This window comes from Cheilinus undulatus, linkage group 12 (genome assembly GCF_018320785.1).
Source record: "Cheilinus undulatus linkage group 12, ASM1832078v1, whole genome shotgun sequence".
Classification (NCBI taxonomy): domain Eukaryota; kingdom Metazoa; phylum Chordata; class Actinopteri; order Labriformes; family Labridae; genus Cheilinus; species Cheilinus undulatus.
In genome coordinates, this window is record NC_054876.1 from 810,173 (window position 1) to 826,890 (window position 16,718).

The following is a 16,718-nucleotide window of genomic DNA, read 5'->3' on the forward strand; positions in this document are numbered from 1 at the left end:
CACCACCACCACCACCACCAATCCCACCACCACCACCCACCACCACCACCACCACCCCACCACCACCAATCCCACGCCACCACCACCACCACCACCCCTACTCCCACCACCACCACCACTCTACCACTACCCCACTCTACCCCACCACCACTGCTACCACCACCACCACCACTACCACCACCACCACCACCCCACTCACCACCACCCCACCACCACCAATAATCCCATTGCACCACCCCACTACCACCACCCACCACCACCACTACCACCACACTACCACCACCACCCCACCACCACCCCACCACTCCCACCACCAATCCAACCACCACCACCCCACCACCACCACTACCACCACTCACCACCCCTAACCACTACTAATACTACTACCCTACCATTCCCACTAACACCCTCCCACTACCACTACCACTACTACCCCACCACCACTACTAATACTCACAACCACTAATACCACTACCACCACCACTACACTAACACCACTGCTACCACCACCACCACCACCACCACCACCACCATAACCACCCACCACCACCCCACCACCACCCACCATAACCACCACTAATAAATACCACTACCACTACCCACTACCACCCTCCTCCTCCCACTACTACCACTACCACCACTACCACCACCACTACCACCACCACTACCACTGCTACCACTACCAACCACTACAACCACCCCACCACCACCACCACTACCCCACCACCACCACCCCACTACCACCCCACCACCACCACCACCACCACCCCACCACTCCCACTCCCACCACCACTACCACTACCAATACCACCACCACCACCCCACTCCTACCACTACTGCCACCACCCTACTAACTACCACTACTACCACTACTGCTACTACCCCACCCTCCCACCTCCCCTAATACTACAACCACTACCACTACTACTACTACCACTACCACAACCACTACCACCACCCCACCACTACCACTCACTCCCACCACCCCACCACTACCACCACCCTACCACCCCACCACACCACCACCACCCCACCACCACTACCACCACCGCTACACCACTACCACCACTAATCCCACTACCACTACCACTACCACCCCACCACCACTGCCACCACTACCACTCCACCACCACCACCACCACTACCACCACCACTACTACCACCACCACCCCACCACCCCACCACCACCCCACCACCACCGCACCACCACCACTCCACCACCGCCAGCACCACCACCACCACCACCCCACCACCACCACCAATCCCACCAATCCCACCACCACCGCCACCACCACCACTCCACCACCACCACCACTACTACTACTACCCCACCACCACTACCACCCCACCACCCCACCACACTCCACCACTACCACTCCACCACCACACCACCACCACTACCACCCCACCCACCACCACCCCACCACCACCACCTAACCACCACCACCACCACCCCACCACCACCACCCACCGCCACCACCCACCACACCCCACCACCACCACCCCACCACACCACCACCACCACCACCACCCACCACCACCACCCCACCGCCACCACCACCACCACTACCACTCTCCCACCACCACCACTACCACTACTACCCCACTCACCCCACCACCACTCACTACCACTACCACCCACCACCACCACCACTACCACCCCACTGCCACTACCACTCCCACCACCACCACCACCACTAATTCCACCACCACCACCACCACCACCGCCACTACCACCACCACCACCGCTCACCACCACCACTCACCACCACCACCACCAATCCCACCAATCCCACCACCACCGCCACCACCACCACTCCACCACCGCCACACCACCACCACCACCAACCCACCACCACCACCACCACCACCAATACCACCACCACCACCACCACCACCACCACCACACCACTACCATCACCACCACCACCACCACCACCACTACCACCACCACCACCACTACTACCACCACTACTACTACCACCACCACACACCACCACCACTACACTAATCCACCACTACCACTACTACCACCACCACTACTACCACCACCACCACCACCACTACCACCACCACCACCACCACCACACCACCACCACCACCACCACCACCCAATAATACCACCACCACCACCACTACCACCACTCACCACTACCACTACTACCACCCCACCACCACACTACCACCCACCACCACCACCACCACCACACCACCACCACCACCACCACCACTACACTACTACCACCACCACTACCACTAATACCACCCACCACCACCACACCACACACTACCACCACCCCACCACACTCCCACTACACCACCACCACCACCACCACCACCACCACCAATACCACCACCACCCACCACTACCACCACCAATACTCCACTAATACCACTCCACTACCACTACCACCACCACTACACCACTCACCACCACTACCACTACTACTACTACAACCACTACTACCACTACCATGACTACTACCACCACCACCACCACTACTACTACTACTACTACCACTACCACCACTACTACCACCAATACCACCACCACCCACCACCCACCACTACCCACCACTACCACCACCACTACCACCACCACCCTACTACTACCACCACCAATACTACCAATACTACCACTACCCACCACCACCACTAATACCACTAATACCACCACTACTACTACAACTACTACCACTACCACCACCACCACCACTACCCACTGCCACCACCACCACCACCACCCCACCCACCACTACCACCACTACCACTACCACCACTACCACCTACCACCACTGCCACCACTACCACTACCACTACACCACTACTACCACTACCACCACCACTACCCACCACCACCCCACCACTCACCACCACCACTACCACCACTACCACTACCACCACCCACTACCACCACCACACACTACCACCACCACTACTACCACTACCACCACTACCACCACCCCACCACTACAACCACCACACCACCCCACCACAATACTCAACCACTACCACCATTACCACCACTACACCACTACCACTCCTCCCTCCACTCCCACTCCTCACTCCTCCTCACTACCACTACCACCACTACCTACTACCTACCAATACCACTACACTACTACTACTACCACTACTCCACCACTACCCTACTCACTACCACTACCTCCACACTACCCACTCCCACCCCTCCCCAATACCACAACCACACTACTACTACTACCACTACTTCCACTACTACTACCACTACTACTACCACTACCACTACACTGCTCACCACCACACTACTACTACCACTACCACCGCCACCACCACCACCCCACTCACCACTACCACCCCACCACCACCACCACCCACCACTACCCCACCACCACCTACCACCACCCCACCACCACCACTACCACCACCAGCACCACCACCACCACCACCCCACCACCACCACCACCCCACCACCCCACCACCACCGCCACCACCACCACCCACCACCGCCACCACCACCACCCACCACCGCCACCACCACCACCAACCACCACCACCACCACCACTACCCACCACCCACCACCACCCACCACCACCACCACCACCACTGCCACCACCACCACTCCACCGCTAGCACCACCACCACCACCACCACCACCACCAACCCACCACCCCACCACCACCGCCACTACCACTCCACCACCGCTAGCACCACCACCACCACCACCAATCCACCACCACCACCACCCCACCACCCACCACCACTCCCACCACCACCACCCACCACTAGCACCACCACCACCACCACCCACCCCACCACCACCCCACCACCACCACCAACCACCGCCACCACCACCACTAACCACCACCACCACCACCCACCACCACCACCAATCCACCGCCACCACCACCACCCCACCACCACTCACCACCACCACCACCACTAACCACCACCACCACCCACTCCACCACTACCACCACCACTCACTCCCACCACCACCACCACTACCACCACCCCACTCACCACCACCACCCACCACCACCACCACTGCCACCACCACTACCACCACCACCACTCACCACTAATCCCACCACCACCACCCCAATCCCACCACCACTCCCACTCACCACCACCACCACTACCACTACCACCACACTACCACTACCACCACCACCCCACTAATACCACTACCCAACCACTACCACCCCACCACCACTACCACTACCACCAATCTAACCACCCTACTAATACTACCAACTACCACTAATACCCTCCCACTACCACTACCACTACACACCACCACCACCAATACTACAACCACCACCACTACTACTACTACTACTACTACTAATACCACTGCCACTACCACCACTACTACCACTGCTACCACCCAACCACCCTACTACTACCCACTACCACTCACTAAAACCACCCTACTAATACCACTACCCCACTACTCCCACTACCACCCTCCCACTCCCACTACTACTACTACTACACCACTACTACTACCTACCACTACACCACCACTGCCACCACTACTACCACCACTACAACCACCCACTAATACCACTACCACCACCACCACCCCACCACCACCCCACCACTGCCACCACTACCACTAACCACCACCACCACCACCACCAATACCACCCCACCACCACCCCACCACCCCACCACCACCCATCACCACCACTCCACTACCGCTACACCACCACTACCACCACCCCACCACCATACCACCCCACCACCACTCACCACCACCACCCACCACCGCCACCACCACCACTACCACCACCACCATACTACCACCCCACTAACCCACCACCACCACCACCACTGCTACCACCACCACTACCACCACCACTACCACCACCACCACTGCCACCACCACTACCCCACTCACCACTAATACCACCACTACTCACTACCCACTCCACCACTACTCTAACCACCACCACTCCACCACTACCCACTCTACCACCCCACCACCACCACTACTACTACCAACCACCACTACCACTACCACCACTCTACCACCACTGCTGCCACTACTACTACTACCACTACTCCCACCCCTCCCACACTCACAACCACCACTACCACCACCACTACCACTCCACTACCACCACCCACCACCATCCCACCACCACCACCACTGCTACTAATCCCACCACCCACCACCACCACTCACCCACCACTACCACCACCACCACTGCCACCACCCACCACCCACCACCACCACACCACTGCCACCACCCCACCAACCACCACCACTGCCACCACCCCACTACCCACTGTTACCACCGCCACCACTCCACCACTCCACCACCACTACCACTGCCACCACTCCCACTACAACCCCACTGCCACCCCACCTCCACCACCATGCTAATACCACTGCCACACCCAACTCTGTACTAATACCACTCACCCTACTCCCACCACTACTCCCACTACAACCACTAATCTCACTACCACTACTACCCCACCACCCCACTGCTACCACCACTACCACTACCACCACCACCTACCACTACTGCCACTACCACCACTACTACCACCCCACCCATTGCCACTACTACCACCACTACTACTACCCACTACACCACCAATCCCACTACCACTACTACCACTACCACTACCACCACCACCACCCACTACCACTACCACCACCGACCCAACGACTACACCTACCACTACAACCACCACTACCCCACCCTTCCCATTGCTACCACCACCACCCCACTCCCACTACTACTACAACCACTACCCAACCACTACCACCACCACTACTACCACTGCCACCACTGCTACCACTACCACTGCTACCACCCCACCACCCCACTACCACTGCCACTGCTCTACCACTACCACTCTACCACTCTACCACTCCCACACCACTACTACACTGCCACCACTCACTACAACCCCACTGCCACTACCCTCCCACTACCATGCTAATACTCACTGCACCATCCAACCTGTCGACTACACCACACCCTACTCTCCCACTACTACCTACTACAACCACTAATCTCACTACTACTACCACCCACTACCCCACTGCTAATACTAATACTACTACCCCACTACCCACTACCACTGCTACTACTACCACTACTACCACCCACCCCATTGCTACTACCACTACCACTACCACTACCACTACCACCACCACCACCACCACTACCACCACTACCACCACTACCACCACTACCACTCACTACCACCACTACCATCCGACCCAACGACCACCACTACCACTACAACCACTACCACTACCCACTACCACCCTTCCCATTGCTACTCACCACCACCCCACCCTACCACTACTACAACCACTACTCCCAATCCAACCACTACCACTACTACTACTACTACTACCACCGCCACCACTGCTACTACCACCACTGCTACTACCACTACCCACTACCACTGCCACTGCCCACCACTACCACTCTACCACTCTACCACCACTGTTACACCACCGCTGCCACTACCACCCCACCCTCCCACCACCACCACTACCACTACCACCACCACCACCACTGCACCACCACCACCCACTACCCCACCACCACCACCCCACCACCGCCACCACCACCACCTAACTCCCACCACTCTGCCACCACCCCACTACCACCACCACCACCGCCACCAATCCCACCACCACCACCACGACCACCACTACCACTACCACTACCACTGCTAGCCCACCACCACTACCCTCCCACTACCACCACCACCACCACCCACCATTACCACTACCACTAATCCCATTGCCACTACCACCACTCTAATCTAACCACTACCACTACCACCCCACCACTACCACCACCACCCACCCACCACCACCACTCCACCACTCACCACCACTGCCACTACCACTGCCACCACCACCCCACCCCACCACTACCACTACCACCACCACCACCACCACCACTGCCACCACCACCACCACTACCACCCCAATCCCATTGCCACCACCACTTCACCACTACCACTACCCCACCACCACCACCACCATCCCACCACTACCACCACCACCACTCACCACCACCACCACCACTAATCCCAATCCCACCCCACCACTAATCCGACCCAACGACCACCCCACTAGCACCACAACCACTACCACCACCCCACTACCCACCCTTCCCATTGCTACCACCACCACTCCCACTCCCACTACTACCACAACCACTACCCCAATCTAACCACTACTACTACTACTACTACTACCACTACCACTGCCACCACTGCTACTACTACCACTGCCACTACTCCCACTCCCACCACCACTGCCACTGCCCTACCACCACTACTTCTACCACTCTACCACTCCCACCACCACTACTGCCACACCACTCTACCACAACCCCACTGCCACCCCACCCTCCCACCACTCATGCTACTCACTCACGCACATCCAACCTGTCGACTAATACTACCACCCCACTTCTCCCCACTACCACCCCTACTACAACCACTACCCCACTACCCCACTACAACCCCACCACTCCCACTGCCACTACTACTCTACCACTCCCACTACCCCACTACCACTGCTACTACCACTACCACTACCACTCCCAATCCCATTGCCACCACCACTAATCCCACCACCACCACCACCCCACCACCACCACCACCCCACCACTACCACTACCACCACCACTACCACTCCCACCACTACCACTCCCAATCCCACCACCACCACCATCCGACCCAACGACCACCCCACCACCACCACAACCACTACCACTACCCACCACCCCACCCTTCCCATTGCTACCACCACCACCAACTCCCACCACTACCACTACAACCACTACTCCCACTAACCACTACCACCACCACCACTACCACCACCACCGCCACCACCACTACCACTACCACTGCCACCACCCTACCACCACCACTACCACTGCCACTGTCTCACCACCACCACTCCACCACTCCACCACCACTGTCACTACCACTGCTGCCACCACCACCCCACCTCCCACCACCACCACTCCACCACCACCACTACCACCACCACTGCCACCACCACCACTCCACTACCCACCACCACCACCCCCACCACTGCCACCACCACCACTCTAACTCCACCACTCTGCCACCACCCCACCACCACCACCACCACCACCACTAATCCCACCACCCCACCACCACGACTCCACCACCACCACCACTACACCACCACCGCTAGCACCCCACCACCACCACCCCTCCCATTGCCACCACCACCACCCCACCCCACCCACTACCACTACCACCACACCCAATCCCCATTGCCACCACTACCATCCTAATTCCAACCACCACCCCACTACCACCCTACCACTACCACCACCACTACCCCACCCCACCACCACTACTCTACCACTCCACTACCACTGTCACTACCACTGCGCTACCACCACCACCCTCCCACTACCACTGCTTCCACCACCACCACCACCACCACCACCACTGCCACCACCACCACTCCACCACCCCACCACCACCACCCCACCACTGCCACCACCACCACCCAACCCCACCACTCTGGCCACCACCCCACCACCACCACCACCACTGCCACCACCCACCACCACCACCACCACCACCACCACCACCACCACTACCACCACCACTGCCACCACTGCCACCACCACCACCCCACCACCACCACCACTGCCACTGTCTCACCATCCCCACCACCACTACCACCACTGCCACCAATCCCACCACCCACCACCACCACCACCACCACCACCAATCCACCACCACCACCACCGCCACCGTCCCACCACCCCACCACCACCACTCCACCACCACCACCACCACCACCACCACCACCGCCACCACTGCCACCACCACCACCACCACCAATCCCACCACCACCACCACCACCGCCACCACCCACCACCACCACCACCACCACCACCACCACCACCACCACCACCACCACCACCACCACCACCACTAATCCCACCACCCACCACCACCAATCCCACCACCCCACCACCACCACTCCACCACCACCACCACCACCACCACCACCACCACCACCACCCACCACCACCACCACCACATCCCACCACCACCACCACCACACCACCACCACCACCACCACCACCACCACCCACACCACCACTACCACCCACCACCACCACCACCACCACCACCACCACCACCACCACCACCACCACCACCACCCACCACCACCACCCACCACCCCACCACCACCACCACCACCACCACCACCACAACCACCACCACCACTACCACCACCACCACCACCACCACCACCACTATCCCACCACTCCCACCACCACCACCCCACCACCATTACCACCACCACCACCCCCACCACCACCACTGCCACCACCACCACCCCACCACCACCACCACTACCACCACCATACCCTCCTCCTCCTCCTTCTTCCACCACTACCACCACTACCACTCTACCACTCCACTAATCCACCACCACCACTCCACCACTCCCACCACCACCACCACCACCACCGCCACCACCCCACCACTCCACTCCCACCACCACCACCACCACCACCACCCCACCACCATTACTACTACCACTACCCCACTACTACCACTACCACCACCACCACCCTACCACTACCACTACTACTACCACCCCACCCCTCCTCCTCCTCTTCACTACCACTACCACTACTACCACTACCACTCTACCACTCACCACCCCACCACTCCACTCCCACTACCACCACCACTACTACTACTACCACTACCACTACTACTACCACCCCTTCCACTACTTGTACCACTCCACTCCCACTACCACCACTACTACTACTCTACCACTTCACAGATCGATCTGGCCGTGGTTACTGTGAGCACTGAACTGTGACGGCCATACTGTGACGGTATGGGATGAATACAAATACCGTTACAGCCCTATCTGGTATGTATGAGCTAGTTCTAAAAGTACTGACACTAAACGCTGACTAAATCAGAACAGACTTAGTCTCTGACACATGCAGTGGTTGATGTAACCAGGCTGGTCTGGGACCGTGGACCTTTTTGCTCTGTTTGGCCACTTTTAAACCTTTTTATTTTGCCTGTTTTCGCATCTTTCACCCAGCTTGCCACTCTTGCCTATTTTTTCTGCTGTTCGCTCTTTTTCACAGAGAGCGTAACGCTTTAAGGAAAGTACATTGTGCATTCTGGTATTTCCACCATGGTTTGTGCTATCAGAAAAATTCTAACAGTTTCTGAAAACTACATCAACTTGGTGACAACAACTTTGTCACCACTTTTTTAACCCTTTGACTACTTTTTCTGGCATTTTTGCTGCTTTTTCCCCACTTTTGAATTATTTCAGTTCCTTCTACATTATGTCCTGGCAGCCTGACGTTTGTGCACATGGTGGCTCGGCTAAGAAGTCTGGCTTTATTATCCATAGGTTTAGATCAGTGAGGCTGTCCCCCTGAGATCATAAATAAATAAATACATAAAATTCATTTTTTTTTTCTTTGATAATAGTGGTTATTCAGGTTAAATATGATTATCACAGCTTTATAATGGGCCATGATTCTGCTGACCTCCACGGGCCCCCCCCCCCAATTTGGCTGGGCCTCACAAAGCTCTCCCCTTATGGGCAGCCTGGGCTCTGGGATGCAGTCAGAATCATCCTCCTCATCATCAGCCTGTCGATTATCTGACCAATGCTCTGTTGTTGCTTACCACCAGGGCGTTACCACAGGACTCCAGCGTGGCCAGGCTGATGCTGAAGATGACCACGGTAGGAAAGGTGTTGTTGTTGATGAACCCGCGGCAGTGGGCGTCTCCATGGCGACCGTTGAGGGCCAGGTCAGCGTCAGTGTAGCCAGAAAAGAGGACAGGGCAGAAATTAATCTTGAGGGTGATGGTCTGCACTCCACAGTATACGCTGATATCCCGCTCCGCTGTAAGCAAGCACACCCCAACACGGCGACCACACACACACACACACACGCACACCCACCCACACACACACAGTGTGTCACACAGTGAGTCAATGTGGGGAAAAAATCAGAAATCTTTGAAGCTGTGTCTGACTAAATACTAAACATGAATAAAATTTCCAGTGAGGCTCAAACAGAAGCTCGAGGTGAGAGTTCCTTACCTGGGAAGCGGCTGTGAAAGTTGCCATCACAGTTGTATCCATTGAACTGAGCTCTGACTGCCATTGCCTTAATAAAAATTAAAAGGATCAAAAAAGTTTGTTCCATTTCAGCACCTGGAAGAGAGCGAGGCATCACACATCATTAAACTCTAGCCTGCATGTGTAACCTGCAGAATATGACTTTCAAAGATGTTTTAATCTAAACTATTCTTCTGCAGCAGGCCTTAATAATTCAAGAAATTGTGGAGCATCATTTTAAGGCTGGTAATAGTTCATCTTTGTCTGAATATCTTTAAATAACTTTGACCTGGGTGACTGAGCACCTTGGACATTCCCTCTTTAGAACCCTGTCAAAGTCACATTAAAGTGGCTTTGCTAGATTTGGCATCGGAGAAATAAAACTGCCTTATCTTCTCCTACAAATCTCATTGTCCTTTGAAAACCTCTTATCACATAATTGTGGTCATTTTCAGGTAGAGACTCAGTCTGGAGGAAACGGCTAGATTGGCTCTGACATAGACAGTGGCACTCCTAATGCCCCAGGTAAAAAGACGAGAAGAAGCACTCACCCTGGTTCCTGGAAGCCAGTAAGTCAGCGGTTCTCCATAAGCTTGGGACAGACGATGGAATGGTCCGCACAGCATCCCTACCCAGCAACTAGAAACAGGACTCAGGAGCAGGGCGGGAAAAGAGATCCCCCACATAAGAGATTCATTATTTGAACATGTCAACAATAAAGGGCTGTCCGGAGTGAACATGGGAAAGTCCATCAAATTTGAATGTGTTATACAAATCCTTTCACGTTCGCAGAAACATGAGCAGGTTTTGAAGTTTCCCACTCATATCCTTTCGGCCCAATCTGGCTGTGTCACCGCTCACAAATGGTTTGACGCCACATGAGGTCCAGCGGCAGCGGGGGGGATGAGAATTATCTTTTCATCACTCCAGTGGCCCTGGCTTGCTGACTGAGCCATTCTTTTCTCCCTGGGACGGTTGGGCACTGAAGAGCCCAACACGCAGGCCTTTGGCCCCTGGAATCCACACTTTTCATGCTTTGTGTGTGGGAGTCTTCAGTCAGCACAGCAGCAGGTAATCTGTGCTGCTGCTGCCGGCCTCCTACCCGATCCCTCAAACTTTGATTCCTGGTCACAGGACTCCCACCACATAGAGCACAGAGACAGACAAAGTTCATGGAGTTTCAAAGGCTTAGCTGGAGGACAATAAAGTCCATATGGATGTGAAGCAGTGTGTTTCATAAATACACAGTCCAAATACGGTCAGAGCACATTAGGATATTTTACAGGATGTCTGCCTTCGTCCCAGTTAATAAATATCAGCACAAGTATGTCTGGCTCCAGGTGGCGATGTACAGTGCTTAACAAATGTATTAGATCAGTGTTTCCCAACCATTTTTCCTTGGCGCCCCCCCTACATATAACTAAGAAAAGCAGATCCCCCCCAGGACCCAAGAGAGAGAAAAAAAAGTGACACACTGCGGTCAAAAATCAACATAGATTTTAATTGTTTCACTGATCAAACCCTGAAAAAAGACTGATGCATGCTTTTCTTACCAAAAGACCCCTGTATGAACTACTTAATAACTACTTTTTCATGGTTTTGGTCAATATTTGCAAATCTAATTTTGGCAGCCTCAGAGCACACAAAGCCTCACGTCCCCCCTAAGATCTTAGGTGACCCCCTGGGGGGTCCCGGACCCCAGGTTGGGAACCAATGTATTAGACCACCTGTCATATTTGTCTCAGAGACCATCCAGCATCATGAAGTGCTTTAATGCGGACTCTTTCATTTTCAGTCAGCTCTCCACTTTTTACCATTTTGAACAGGAATGAGGAATTTCAAACTGAATTCACCTAAATCTGAGCCGGCTCACTGGGCTTCTCTGAGAAGTCAGAAATGAATCAAGCATAACATTCAACCACGAAAACTAATTTTTCTGTTCAGGAATGACAGTAAATAGCTATAGTTTGACATATTAATCAGAAATATTAATGTGCTTTACTATTTTTTCAGTTTTTTTGTAAATCAGTACATTTGAAAATTCATGGATAACAATACTTATTCTATTTTAACATTAAAAATATCATTTGGATTAAAGAGCTTCTACATATTAGTGTATTAACCATTGCAGAAACAAAAATGATTTTGGTAATTACCAATGCTGTTAATTTAGGGCAGCTGTGGCAGAAAACTTACTTTGGTTAGGGTTAGGGTGGTCTAATAAACTTAATAAGCTCTGTATGTCTGGCTCCAGGTGGCGATATACATCCTCACCTTTATCTGGTGACTTTTAACCAGTGGAGAAAACATGGACAGATTCTACACCACGGGTGTCAAACTCAAGGCCTGGGGGCCAAATCCAGCCCGTGGCAGAGTTACACCCGGCCCACACGATTAAATCCTATTCTTATTATAACTGGCCCTAAAATGTGAGGTCTGCAGATTTCCTCCAGTATTAAAATGTGAACTAAACCATGATATCAAATATCCTTAAGTCATAAAAATGTGAGAAAAAATAAAGGATTAAAATAATTAAAAAACAGAAACGTGGGACAAGGAATTCAGATTCAGATTCGGATTCAGATTCAGACGACTTTATTAATCCCCGAAGGGCAATTCAGTTTACAGTAATTCATTTGTGTTTTCATTTCATTTTATCAATTTTGCATTGCACAATTATGACTTCAGTCTATTAATTAGACTTTTATTTCATATTTTAACTTTTTACATTTTTTATTTTGACTTTATGTTTCAAATTTTGACTTTGTCAACGTATTATTTTCACATTTTATCTCATATTTTGAGCTTTTCAATTTATAATTTTCATTTATCTAATAATTTTGGCTTTTTCAGTTTAATTTTTTTTTTTTGTTAAGATTTATTTTTGGGCCTTTTCATGCCTTTATTAGATAGAAGAAGGACAGTGGATAGACTCAGAGACAGGGAAGATAGTGGGGAGAGAGCGGTAAAGGGCCACAGGCTGGATTTGACCCCAGGCCGCCCGCGTACATGGGTAGGGCCTTAAACATCTCCACCATCTGCGCTCCCCTCAGTTTAAAATTTTGACGTACAACTCAAATTTTGACTTTGTCAGTGTCTTACATTCACTTTTTAACTCTCTTTAGGTGCACCATCTTAAATTTTAAGTCATATTTTGGCCTTAAAAACATGACTGTGACTTTCTGTTTTATATATTTGTCTTTTAAAAGAATTATTGTAACACCTAATTTTGTGTTTTGACCTCTTGAATTAATACCTTTGACTTTTTATCTCAGATTTTGAGCCTCTTGTCTAATCATTTTGACTTTTTAATCTCATAATCATTTATCATTAGTGCTACTTTTTTCTCCATAATTTATTAAATGAGGTTAACAGTTTGGACCCATTTAGGCCCTCAGGTCAGACCTGAATTCAGAATCCAGCCCCTGCTGTGGTTGGGTTTGACACCCCTGATCTACACCTTGGTACTTTTTGTACGTACTATACAGTAGCCCAGGGGCCACATCAGAAGATTTTAATTTCAAAAAATATGAGGAGGAAAAAATATTGCATGCCATGTTTCTCTTTTTAGTTAAAGTTAAAATAAAAACCTTAAAGGCGAAGACTTCCCAAACTAGAAGAATGCAGGTGTAGTATTTCTGATGAAAGTTTCAGCTTTTTGCATCAGTTTTTCCCTCAAGCCTCTAAGAGAGCAGCTTCCCTTCCTGTGGTTGTTTTTAGGCCAATCATGACTCACGTTAGCATCAAACTCAGTGATAGTCGACATGAGAGCTCCTGAACTACGGAGCTGGAATATCTCAATCACCCCCTTTTAGCTGGCTGCTACATCAATATTTCAACAAGAATATGTGAATCAAATCTTAATATTCAGTTTATTTTAATGTCCAGAAGGGCTGGACAATTCATCCCAAATGAGATTAAACCACAATATGGCCTGCTGCAATTTACAACCCGCAAAAACTGCAATATGTCTTTAACTTGAAGTGTGTCAAAATTCCAGTTGAATATTTTTTTTGCAGCAGAGATTTTATGCACATAATGCAAACATTTGTGGTTTTTAGAACAAAATTTCCTGCTTTACTGATGTACATGTTTTTCTTATTTAAAATGAGATTAACATAAAAGTGATTATCTCCTTCAATATAGTAACTGATATCAAATATGCAATATGAGCCAAATAATCACAATTAGATATTCATTTTAGTAGTATATAATATCTGATTAGTGTGTTAATCATAATAATTCAGAATGATTTATTACTTGTATTAATTGAAAATATATCAAATGAGGAACCTAAAAATAATTGCATATTAAATTGCAATCATAATGCTGGGGGGAAACAATCACAATTACATTCTTTTTGAGAATCGTTCAGCCCTTATGTCCCCACAGCGTGTGACAGCGCCTTTATAAATGGGTTCATGACTCCTGCTGTAGGTGCTCCATGATGCATGCTGGTCCTCTAACTCAGTGGTTCTCAATGTTGGGGTCAGGACCCCATTGGGGGTCACGAGACACTGAGAGGGGGTCTCCAGATGCCTTTTAAAAAATTAAGAATATTTTTTAGATTATGCTGTTGCCACTTACACCAGTTTCACCCGATTATAACCCGTTTTCATCACTTTTTCACACTATTTTGACCAATTTTAACACATTTTTGTAACTTAAAACCAATTTTTTTGCCAATTTTAAACTCTTTCGCCCACTTTTTTCTGCCTGTTTTTGCCACTTCTAAACCAAATCTTGCAACTCTCTGTCTATTGTTGGCTCTGTTGGCACATTAATACCATTATTAACCCCTTTCTTCCCACGTTTTAAGCCACATATCACAATTACATATGCTCATTTTTGCCAGTTTATGACTATTTCTGCTTCAGCTAACTCTTTTTGCCAGTTTATATCAATTTTCATCCCATTTCAACCAATTTTTCCACCTGTTTTTGCCACTTTAATGCCATTTCAACCACTTTTGAATCCCTTTTTACCACTTAATATGCCCTTTTTGCCACTTTAAATCATTTTTGTCAATTTTTGGTTATTTTATTGCCATTTTTATCTAATTTTTGGCATTTCTAACCCATTTTTGCTTCTTTTAAAATCTAATTTTACCACCTTTCCCACCTTTTATCCATTCTTGAACCTTTTTAGCTATTTTTCACATGTTTTAATTCTGTTTTTAACAAAAGGACCCTTTTTAAGAGGGCAACCTACTACACAAATGACTTCAAATGTGTTTCTTTGATCAGAGTGGTTATTATTCAGGTTAAATATAAAATACCACAGCTTAACTTTACAATGGACCATGATTTTGCTGGCTCCCAGTTTGGCTGGGCCCCAGAAAGATCTCCCATTTCCCCCCTAATGGGCGGCCTTGTCTCCACATGACTATTCTTGAATGTTCCTGGCTGTTCAGCCACCTTCAGGTACAGTGGGGGTCCCCGGTCTCTGGCACCTTTATTTTGGGGGTTGCAGGCTGAAAAGGTTGAGAACCTCGGCTCTAACTTATGGTAAAATCCAAAGAGATTTTTGCTTAGAATTCGTGTTTTCTACCCCCATGTTAAAGCCTGGTGCTCTGGT

At 51.3% G+C, this 16,718-nt stretch overlaps 1 protein-coding gene across 1 annotated transcript in view; it reads right to left on the reverse strand.

Annotated features, from left to right (window-relative positions):
* Window positions 1-11,838, reverse strand: part of zpld1a (zona pellucida-like domain containing 1a) — a 52,222-nt gene extending 40,384 nt beyond the window's left edge. Inside the window, 5 exon segments of the mRNA XM_041801371.1 lie at window positions 10,703-10,923; window positions 11,124-11,237; window positions 11,693-11,776; window positions 11,779-11,799; window positions 11,802-11,838. Coding sequence (XP_041657305.1) covers window positions 10,703-10,923; window positions 11,124-11,237; window positions 11,693-11,776; window positions 11,779-11,799; window positions 11,802-11,838 — 477 coding nt within the window.
* Window positions 11,839-16,718: the final 4,880 nt, after the last annotated feature.